This window comes from Nematolebias whitei, chromosome 4 (genome assembly GCF_014905685.2).
Source record: "Nematolebias whitei isolate Nwh7 chromosome 4, NemWhi1, whole genome shotgun sequence".
In the NCBI taxonomy this organism is placed as follows: domain Eukaryota; kingdom Metazoa; phylum Chordata; class Actinopteri; order Cyprinodontiformes; family Rivulidae; genus Nematolebias; species Nematolebias whitei.
Window position 1 is genome coordinate 29,619,202 of NC_056501.1, and position 11,931 is coordinate 29,631,132.

The 11,931-nt window shown below is 43.3% G+C and overlaps 1 protein-coding gene across 1 annotated transcript in view; it reads left to right on the top strand.

Moving 5' to 3' along the window:
- Nucleotides 1-11,931, top strand: part of LOC119408543 (serine/threonine-protein phosphatase 2A 55 kDa regulatory subunit B beta isoform) — a 31,596-nt gene that overhangs the window by 13,615 nt on the left and 6,050 nt on the right. Inside the window, exons 5-7 of the mRNA XM_037675383.1 lie at nucleotides 7,757-7,934; nucleotides 9,809-9,973; nucleotides 11,564-11,733. Coding sequence (XP_037531311.1) covers nucleotides 7,757-7,934; nucleotides 9,809-9,973; nucleotides 11,564-11,733 — 513 coding nt within the window. The remainder of the gene's footprint in view (nucleotides 1-7,756; nucleotides 7,935-9,808; nucleotides 9,974-11,563; nucleotides 11,734-11,931) is intronic.

Genomic DNA, 11,931 nt, shown 5'->3' on the forward strand with positions numbered 1-11,931 from the left:
TTATTAAGTCTTTATAAACTCTTCAACATACGTACAGTACTGTATATGTAGCTACTAATTTTTACTTGCCAGGCTCTACAGAACAGCAACAGCTCTCGTTCCGTCCGACCCAGTTCATTTCTGCAGACTCCCCTGCAGCAACAAAGCCCAAAATCAGACCTCTAAACTCTTAAGTTACCTACTAATTTTAACAGCATACTTATATGTAGCTAATAAGTTTCACTTACAAGTGCGTCCCCAGAGTTCTCTGGTTCACAGCTGAGTCTGGAGGTCCGGTTCTGGTCAAAGCGCATTTGGGGGGAGGGCAGACCTTCTGTTGGCCGGCGTGAGACCGTAGGTGGTCAAATTGAGTCCAAGTCTTGATGATAAAAGTCCCGATGGGCTATAAAATGGCTCCAGACCTTCTGCGCATATAGGTTCTCGTGGACCGGCTACCAGCTCTCAAGATTTACTTATGGGTCTGGAGGTCTGGTTCTGATCCAGTTTTGGTCCAGTTCGGTGGACTCAGCGCGGCTTCTCTATATCCGCTGGGCGCCGATCAGATCAAAATTTTACTGTGCCTCTGTTTTTTTCAGCAGAAGGAAACGGGGCTTCTGGGCAGGGCCCTGTTGCCTTCTGGGATATGTGGTCATTCTGAGTGGGAATATAGTGGAGGCTTACTGAGAGAAAACTACAAAATGGTGGCACCTGTCCAAAATATTTTATTTTTCATTAACTTTTTACTGTACAGTACTGTATCCAGTACTGTCTCAATCACGAGTCCACCAAAGTCAAACTGCGAAGTAGCGAGGGGCTACTGTATTGCATTTCTGACACATTTTTTGATTTGCTGCTCTTCTCATAACTTTATAAAATCTCATACCAGCTTTAAAGGGATAGTCTAGTACTGGTAATTTTTGAAGTGACAACCAGGCATAGGCAGGCCGGGGCATTAGTTAAGCACACAGCTCCTTAGAGCCCCCAGAGCAGCAGGAGGGTACTACTTTGAATATTCACATAAAACTAATGAATTCATGAAAATTTCAGTCTGTTGTTTTACTGGCTTGGAGTTAAAATGCACCCAACTGACCAGCTGGTAGGTTTAATGTGTCTTAAGTGAACATCATACTTTTTGTTGTTAAGATTTTATGAAGTTCATTAGTGTTTTTAAACTGTGAGAAAGGGTTTACTGAAGTTTTATGTCAAGCTGAAAAATAATAAGATCATTTTTGCAGCCTGTGTCTTTCATAATAATATCCATCCATCCATCCATCCATTATCTTTACCCGCTTATTCCATTTTGGGTCACGGGGGTCGCTGGTGCCCATGTCCAGCAATCACTGTGCGAGGGGCGGGGTACACCCTGGACGGGTCGCAAGTCCATCACAGGGACACATAGAGACAAACGAGACAAACAACCATTCACTCTCTCACTCACACCTAGAGACAATTTAGAGTTACCAATCAGCCTAACATGCATGTTTTTGGTCTGTGGGAGGAAACCGGAGTACCCGGAGAAAACCCACGCATGCACGGAGAGAACATGCAAACTCCACCCAGAAAGGCCCCTGGAACGGGGTTTGAACCAAGGACCTGCTCACTGAGAGGCAGCAGCTCTACCAGTTGTGCCACCGTGCTGCCCATCATAATAATATATTTTATCAAATCATTTCAGGTTAATTTAATAATTTAGCAGTTTTTTTCTGTCATTATTGTTCTCTCCTTTATGTGATTTTAAAGGAAAACGTTTTTATATGCAGTGACACGATCCTCGGTTTGCAGACCCATGTGCAGGCAGGCAAGGAGCTCAGGAGTTTAAATAAAAATAATTTATTAAACACCAAACAAAAGGCTGATGAGGCAGCAAAAAACGTACAGGTGTGGTGCGAACAGGAACAGGGCAGACAGATGATCAGGCGAGACAGAAGCAGGACGGGACGGATCATAAGACAAAAACTTGGATCAGGCAAGATGGAGGAGGACGTCTGTAGGTTTACACAGCAATGAGTGGACCTTTAAGCGGTGGAGAGGAGAGGTTTAAATAAGGCTGAGGTAGGGTGAGCACCTGGGATGGTAGCTGATTGACAGGTGTGAATGGTTAGTGACTGGAGAGACAGGATGAGGAATGAGTGGAGAATGACAAAAAACACAGAGTCAACCATAAGGATCAGAAAGGAAAATAACACCAAAGATACAAAGACAAAGGGACAGACATGTCATGTAGTCAGTTTGTAGAATTATTTGTCACTGTGATAAAACGTGTTAAATGCACAATCAAAGGCCTAGCATTTTTTTGAAGGATTGCTTATTGCCTGCCACATCTCTTTCCAGAGATTGAGGCTAAGATCATCTTCCATCTCCATCTTCTATCACTTATCCGTATTTGGGTCACGGAGGAACATGTTCAGAAGTGAAAGCCAGACTTTCCTCTCCCCAGCAACACTCCAGCTCCTCCTGGGGGGACCCCGAGGCATTCCCAGGCCAGAGAAGATTCATAATCCTTCTAGCGAGTTCTGAGTCTTCCTCGGGGCATTTTACCAGCGAGACATGCCTGGAATACCTCTGAAGGGAGGCATCCAGGAGGCATCCTAACCAGATGCCCGAAACACCTCAACTGACTCCTATCGATGTGGAGGAGCAGTGGCTCCCCTCGGATGTTGGAGCTCCTCACCCTATCTCTAAGGCTGAGCCTGGCCATCTTGCCAAGGAAGCCCATTTTGACCAGTAAATCAAGAGCTTTGCCTTTCAACTCCCAGATACTTAAGTCAGCCATCGGAGGCAAAGACTTCTTCCCCACGACCTGACAGGGTTATTCCACCTGTTTCCAGTCAAGAATCATGACCTCGGACTTAGAGGAGCTGACTGTCATTCTAGCTGCTTCCAACTCAGCTGTGAACAGCTCAGGTGCACGCTAAAGATATTGGCCCAAAGACACCAGCTAAACCACCTCATACGATAAAATCCTCATGTTATGTAGTTGCTTTGGTTGAACCTTTAAAATAATATTATGCGCAATTTCATGCCATAGTGTGAGGTGTTGTGCACTGTGTTAGTGCTCGACATGTGTGTTGTAAATATTTCTGAACAAATACCTCATCGAATCTTAGCTTAATATTTGTAAACTGACTGAGTTACAGCCATTTTTGTGTTGACTAAGGTTGCTGTGGCCCTCTCTAATCAGATTGTTTCCAAAAAGTCAGTTGTCAATAAACTTTTCATTGAAATCTGCACTGTGGTTTAAGATATATTTCATTAAGACGTCAGGAAACTTACCCTGGAGACAGTTCCCACCTGCCTGAAGACTGCCACCATCATCCCAGTCCAAAAAAGCTTTACATTGACTGGTCTGAATGACTATCGGCCAGTGGTCCTCACCCCCGATAGTTGCTAAATGCTTCGAAAATTGGTCATGACTCACATCAAAACAGCCCCTCCATTTGCAGCTGGGTACTAGACTTCTTAGCACGTCTAATCCCCAAAATGTCCCCCGGGCGCTTTCAATAGCTGCCCACTGCACCACCTGGTGGTGGATGGGTTAAATGCAGAGACTAATTTCGCCATTGTATGGAAACATACAGTGCTGACATTGTGATGACATTATTATTATTATTATTAATAAACAGAATGCAGTCAGTGAGTATCCACAACTTCTCCTCCTCCACCATAACCCTCAGCACTGGCTCTCCTCAGGGATGTGGGTTGAGCCCCCTCCTGTTTACTCTGCTCACGTATGATTGTGCAGCTACCCATCCAGGCTGTCACATTGTAAAGTTTGCAGATGATACAGCGGTGGTGGGATGCACCACAAACAATGATGAGTCCAGCTACAGGCAAGAGGTGGAACACCTGGAGAGCTGGTGCAAAGAGAATAACCTTCACATCAATGTGAAGAAGACAAAGGAGATGATTGTGGACTTCAGAAGGAACAAACACACCTACACCCCCCTGAACATAAGAGGATCTGTGGTGGAAGTGGTCTCCAGCTACAAGTACTTGGGTGTACACATTAATGAAGACCTCAGCTGGAGCAACAACACCACCAGCCTGATCAAGAAAGCTCATCAGAGACTCTACTTCCTCAGACGGCTGAGACGAGCTGGTCTGGGAAGCTCAGTCCTCACCTCCTTCTACAGGTGTGCAGTGGAGAGCATCCTGTGCTCCAGCATCAACATGTGGCATGGAGGCTGCACAGCTGCAGAAAAACAAGCTTTGCAGAGAGTGGTGAATGCTGCACAGAAGACTGTTGGAGTCAACCTCCCCACCATCACAGACATCTACACCTCTAGATGCAGGAAGAGGGCCACCTGCATCATGAAGGACCCACTCACCCAGCACTCACTTTTTGCCCCACTCCCTTCAGGAAGAAGGTTGAGGAGCATTAAGTGCAGAAACACTAGACTGAGGAACAGCTTCTACCCTGAGGCTGTTAGACTCATGAATCTCTAACCAGGATAATCACTGTGAAAAAAATCACATCATGTTTCTGCTGATCTGTTTCATGTTGATGTGTTCATGCGTGCTCATCTGCTCACACAGGCTCATGTTCGTGTTTGTGCTGATGTTTGACGTAATATTTTTATGCTATTAGTGCTTAGTGTATATTTAGTTGATGTTTTTCTTAGTTCATATCTTAGATGTTATTACTGTTTTTCTTATACATTTTATTGTTGGATGTAACTGGGACCCTGTGTACATTATTTTGCTCCACCACATGTACCACATGAGGTGCGAATGACAATAAAGAATTTCTGACTCTGACTGAAAATGAACACTCAGCAACACAGACAATTTTTTATTGTCGTTTTGTGTTTAGTGGCAGGCGATAATAAACTATGAACAATAAAAAAGTGGGCTAAGAGCCTAACTAAGAAAGGGGCACCCAAGTTAAATTTCCTTTTAGCCCCATACAACCACAAACCAGCTCTGAGGCTAGGCTCATGGCTCACCAAACGGGGGTCTTTTTATTGTTTTTCAAGCTGATGAAACAACTCTCTCAAAAACAACTTGTAACTTTTTTAAATAAAGCTACATGGGCTAATATTTACCTCTTATTATTTTGCATAACACCTTTCGGTTGATAAAACGGCAACAAACTAAACAAATCACAAAGTTTGACCAAAACGGCTACAACTCTGTCCCTATCGTCATACAATGATCTTTGCGTAAAACTGCGGGTAATATGCATTCCTTCAAGAAATGCTAAACATTTAATTTGAGTTTAACTTTAGGTTTAGACTTCACATGACCAATTTTAGTAGTAATAAATGAGAGACGTCCTATATCCATCCATCCAAACATCAAGTTTTTTCCACTTAATGGCACAATCAAGAACCACTGTATCGACCTCTCCTCTCTAACCCCGTTAGAGAAACAAAGAGTCACTAATCTGGGAGTGATAATGGACCCTTCCATGAAAATAAACAGTCATGTAAACATGATTGTTAAATCCTGTTTGTTTGTTTTTATCCCCATTGAGGCGACTGTCTATATTGAAGGCCATACTGTTCAAAAGTAACCTTGAGACCGTTATACATGCCTTCATAGCATCCAGGATTGATTACTGCAATGTGCTTCTTTTTTGGAATCAGTCAGACCACTATTGCACGTTTATAACTGGTCCAAAATGCTGCAACCTGATTTTTAACTGGTACGGTCAAAAGCGAGCACATTACTCCAGTTGTGGCCTCCCTGCACTGGCTCCCGGTTCACTTTCGAATTCATTTTAAAATCCTTCTGTATGTTTTTAAATCTCTGAACAGTTCTGCCCCCTCCTATCACACTGGTCTGCTGCAGCCATATGTCCCACAGCGCTCTCGGAGGTCAGATGCTTTTATTGGTTCCAGGCACTCGTTTTAAGCTCAGAGGTGACTGGTCCAAGACTGTGGAATGAGTTACCACTGCATGTTAGGCAGGCTTCCTCACTGTTTTTAAGTCTCGTTTAAAAACTCACTTTTATTCCCTGGCTTTTGACACTGAGTGAGTTGGTGTTAACTTGTCTGTATTCTATAATGCTACTGTAATCAATTAGTTCTTATCTTAATTAGTTCTTATCTTTACCTATTTGGATCCATGCATTTTTTCCTGTGTCCTTTGCTTGTTTTGTTTTTTGTTGTGCAGCACTTTGGTTGAGCTTGTTGCTGTTTTAAGTGCTTTGTAAATAAAGTGTCATGGTTTTATTTTTACATGCTTCTTCCTTTTCGGGTCACAGGGTCACTGGTACCCATGTCCAGCAGTCACTGTGTGATTGGCATGGGACACCCTGGACAGGTCTCCAGTCATCACAGGGACACAAAGAGACGAACAAGACAAACAACCATTCACTCTCTCACTCACACCTAGAGACAATTTAGAGTTACCAATCAGTCTAACATGCATGTTTTTGGTCTGTGGGAGGAAACCGGAGTACCCAGAGAAAACCCACACATGCACAGAGAGAACATGCAAACTCCACCCAGAAAGGTCCCCGGCTGGGATTTGACTGGCAACCTTCTCATTGAGAGGCGGCACCTCTACCAACTGAGCCACAGTGCTGCCCACATCCTATATTTGATGCATTTTTGAGTGCAAGCAGACATTTGATAAAAATAATTTATATCAGTACATCAGTAGGTTATCAATCCACCACCTATTAAATTTAAACACACATGGAGTGCAAGTGTGTGTGTTTATGTGTGTGTCTGCCATAGAAGATTGGTGCTGTGCTCAGCGTGTCTGACCCTCTTTTGTCTGGCCAACCAGTGGATCCTGCAGGATGGGTTGGGACTGTAGCGATCCTGTTTGGTGGCTTTAAAATCTGCAGGGAGAATAGGCAGGGAAAGAGAAAATATCTGAGTGAATGAAGCTGCAAAACATTAAAAATGTCCTTAAAAATAAACATGTATTGGAAGAAAAAACTGCTTCATGTAGAGAGCTGGATTTATTAAAGAGAAGAAAATTCAGTACGCCATTTTTACAACCTTTAAGGAATTGCTAGATTACTGGGAGGGGGCTGGGGCAGGTTGAACAGTGGGGCTGTCAGTGTTTCGGGTTCTGGGTTAATAAGACCCGTGTCTCTCTGGACAGTGAGTGAAAGACATGGAAAGAAAGTGACACCCATGGAGATACAGCAGCCTGCTGGGCCACCATGTCTTTCTGTCAGTGCCAGCAGTGGACACAAAAGGAAAAAAAGATTAGAGAAGAAGCAGGCGATTTGTTCTCCTGGCTCCCTCCCCTCTTTTCTCTCTTTGTCTGGATTTTATCTGGCCAACGAGGGGGGGCTGCTTGCAGACTGGAAGTCTTTGAAGCCCGCCCGGCACTGTAAAATCTGTGTGTTGGTGTGAGCGTGTGAGTGATCCTGTCTTAAGTCTGCAGCGTTCAGTTATCATTCTTCAACAGGGCCCAGCGATGCCCTTGGGCCATTTCTTGGTGCCACTTTTTTCTCTGACCATCCCAAACACAACTGAGCGAGCAGGAGGAAGATGAGGAAGAGGAGAAAGGTGTGATAATTGAGCAACTGTGCAGCAAACAGATACGCAGGCTGTTCCTTTTTAATTTGTGGAGTAATTTCAAATGAATCCCTGGAGTCATCTGCTTGGGTTTTGCACACACACTTGCATACACACCAGTATACACATTAACCCACCTTCATGGTCTCAGATTAAAAACAAATGCACAGAAGCAAATTACCTGCACATGCAACGGTAGAAATCTGAAACGGCCTCCATGAAACTAACTGAATTTTTATTTTTATGTACCGGTATTCTCTTTTGCCTTTAAAATGTCCTGTATCTGCTCCTAGGTGCCAGTGCTGCAGCCGATGGATTTGATGGTCGAGGCGACAGCCAGACGTGTCTTCAGCAATGCCCACACATACCACATCAACTCCATCTCCGTCAACTCAGACCTTCAGACGTTCATCTCCACTGACGACCTCCGGGTGAACCTGTGGAACCTGGAGATCACTGATCGCAGCTTCAGTATCCTCTCAAACTCGAGCGTGTCTATCAACCATCCATTCATCTATCTACTCTCTGGACCTGCTTGGTCCTGTTCAGGGTCATGGGGATCTGGTGCCGGTCTTCAGCAGGTTTTTTTGGTGAATGGAATGGCAGGGTAGATCTTAGGCAGGTCGCCAGTCAATCAGAAGGTCAGATGGAGACAAATGTCAGTTAAATCATTTTTTCCTCACAAATGTATGATGTTGTAATGAGCTCTATAGTTCTGGCATACTTCACAGTAAAAACAGCATTAATTATTTAAATGAATCGCTGGGAATTGAACTTTAATTTACTGAAAAGGCATTTTGGGCAAACAAACTTTTCTTACACCCACAAACTTAACACTTCTTATACTGACTAGGCTCTGTGATGGACTTGCGACCTGTCCAGGTGTACCCCGCCTCTTAAACAAATTCAAGATCAAGTTCAAGAATCTTTATTATTCCCAAGGGGCAAATTGTTTCACAGTCAGTAGAGACATAAAACATCCATACAAGACAAGACATTAAGACGTTAAAATAACAGTATAGAAATCATCACTGTTAGTTGAGAAGCCTGATCGCTAAAGGGATGAATGACTTTTTCAATCTGTTTGTCCTACATCTGGGCAGCAGATACCTGCATCCAGATGGAAGCAACCTGAACTCACCAGTGGATGATCAGGATCTGCCAGAATCAGCCTGGCCTTGTTCACTGACCTCACCTTGTCTAGGTCAGTGAGGTTCTGTAGAGCTATGCCAGCAGTTTGGCTGCACATCCTAACAATCCCCGAGAGTTTATTCCTGTTTTTACATGTCAAAAGTCCAAACCAACAGATGAAGGTGAAAGTTAAGAGACTTGATAAAACTTGACTTCTAGGAACCTGGAAAGGACAAAGCAGGTAAGGACTGGATGAATATACAATTCATACATCCCAGAGTAGGCATTACCTGTATTATGTCATCCAGTATGTCACATTGACATTAATTCACAGTTTTCTCTTAAATCTTCCCAAAGTGCAGAGTGTTCACTCACCTCCACTGTATCTGAGTTCATGATTTTCTCAATCAAACTAGAGATGCACCAATCCGACATCGGTATTGGTACCGATATCGAAAAACTTCTGGGTCGGGTGTCGGTGACAATGTGACCGATCCATGACTGGGCAGATCTATTCACTCCAATTCTGTGCTTTGTGCTCTGAGTGACATTATGCGCTAACAAACTCGCTGCAGATTATTTTCAAAATTGAGTTTTAAGTTAATTCAGCACTGGGTTTGTAAGCTCAAACATCCAGGTACACAACAAAAATGGCTAAATCATGTCATCTGGACCTGTTTCAGAAATGGGTCCAGATGACATAATTTAGCCATTTTTGTTAATTCAGCACTGTTTTTCTGTATTGGATCGGTATCAGCCGATACTAAACAGCAAATATCGGTATCGGATCGGAAGTGGAAAAAACGTGGATCGGTGCATCCCTACTCAAAACCAGAAGTGAACATTTTATTTAGTTTGTCAAATCTTCATAAAACATTAAAGACGCAAACAATGACTTATAAGATCACAAGACCCTTTCTCTGCAGGGTTTAGAAGTTTTTTTAAAATATGACTTGTAGTTTTTACACAGTGACTTGCTATTGGGCTTTATAAAAGAGACATGATGTCATAGTTTCATTGGCACCTTCAAAAGGACTTGAGCATCAAATCAAAAAAATTAAATACCACACTTTAAATTTGTACAGAAACTTGACTTTTTTTTCCCAAGTGCTACTGTTAAAAATATTGTATGCTTCATTATTCTCAGTGTTATTTTTGTAGGTGGTCAATGTTGTCCACTTTGAAAGTGACGTTCCTTAGCACACGTCTCTCAGACATCGTGGACATCAAGCCAGCCAACATGGAGGAGCTGACGGAAGTCATCACCTCGGCGGAGTTTCACCCCCAGCACTGTCACACCTTCGCCTACAGCAGCAGTAAGGGCTCAATACGCCTCTGTGACATGAGACAGGCGGCGCTCTGCGACAGGCACAGCAAATGTGAGTACCAGCAGAGAGCATCATGGGAAGAAATAAAAGATTCTGTGTCATATATGAAGGCGGAGAAGAAGCAGAATGGTTACGGTTACAGATTTATTTGCACATAATCCCTGTTTTCAACAGATTTGATCAAAACTAAAAGAAATGTGAAAACAGTAGAAGTTTATGCTCTAGTTCCACTTTCATGCTCAGTTTTTCCCGCCTCACTTTGTCTCGGTGTATTTGCGACATCCCTGCTTCACGCGCCACGACTGATAAGCCGTCGATATATCTTGCAGCGCGTCTCAAACAACGAGCGTCTCTCTAGTCCTAACATCACATGCACACCCTTTGGCTGGATGAATAATGAATACATTGACATTTTAGCAGGAAAATCAATGTCACGAGAGCAATTGCATTAGTTTCTCATGGACACACCTTGTTGCTCAGTAATGTCAGTCATTTCCTCCAACATATTGATGGCGACCACTGGACCGTGTTAACACGGCCTGTTGAATTTCTTATAAGCAAATGATTACGACTATAAAAAGAAGAAAAAAATATATATTTGGAGCAGACTTTATATGAAAATGTACAGTGTCACATACAAAGCAGGCGTGTGTTTAGGATATAGATATGTCAATACTTGTCTCCCTGCATAAACCTATATGGCTCAGAAAGACATAGAATCTGTTCCTTGACGCACATGCACACCTGCTGTAACACACACATAAATTCATAAACTCTGTATATACACAACTCAGCTTCACAATTACTCTCCTCGCTCCTATAAAACCGGGTGGCTGCTGGCATCAATCAGCGCTACAGCGAGGATAGATAGATGGGTGAGGGATGGAAGCAGGATTTAGGAGGGAATTGGCAAAAGCCCCAAGGACAGAGTGAAAGGGACCAAACGAGTCCTCTAACCCCCTCCTGTTGACTCCCTAGGGACCCTATTATACACCCCTGGAGTAGGAGGGCAGGGACGCGCACACATGCATTAATACACACAAATCCAACGGGGCTCATGTGTGCCCAGCACTTTGACATTGATTTGTTTTCCTTATCCTTTCCTCATCCCCCCAGTTTTTTCATCTCTCACGCAGCCTCCCTAGTTAGACTCCCCACTGACACATCACAGAGCGATACTCCAGGCATCGGCTGAGGAAGGATTGGCTCGAGGGGGAGACTGGCGGGGGCTTTTTTTTAGAGAGGGCGGTGGGAGGAGAAGAAGGGGAGGAACATTAAGTTGACAGCTAACGATGGAATGCCTGGCTCTCATCCCCCTGTGTGCTGGCCTGCACACAGATCAGCAGCTGCCAAATTCAATATGAATCATAACCAATATTTGCCCAGCGAGCTGACCCGCGATTATCTTCCTGAATAATTCTGGGATACGATGCAGCTGCTGCAGCAACAACAGCCAGGCATTGTTGTCTGCTTCACTGACAGACTCTGCACTCCAAACAAAACACGTTTTTTTCTTTGTATAAAATTAAGAAAAAAAGAAAAAAACTCCTTGAACCAATGACATCCTACACTTTGACAAAATTAGATTATCTGCTAATCATAAGATGACTTTGTCTGTCTCTTGGTTTCCATCACTTATAGATTTTGAGGAGCCAGAAGATCCATCCACCCGCTCTTTCTTTTCTGAAATCATCTCATCCATCTCAGACGTGAAGTTCAGCCACAATGGACGCTACCTGATGACAAGGGACTACCTGACTGTCAAAGTGTGGGACCTCCAGATGGAGAACAAACCACTGGAAACCTACCAGGTATGTTCTTGAGTTTCCATGGACTTGGCGAATAAATATTTGAAAATCCGTCTGTCTGTACTTCCATCCATCCATCCATCCATCCATATCTAGATGTATCTATATTTATAGATATCTATCATCTATGTCTCTATCTATCTAACTATCTATCAATCAATATATATATATATATATATATATATATATATATATTTATAT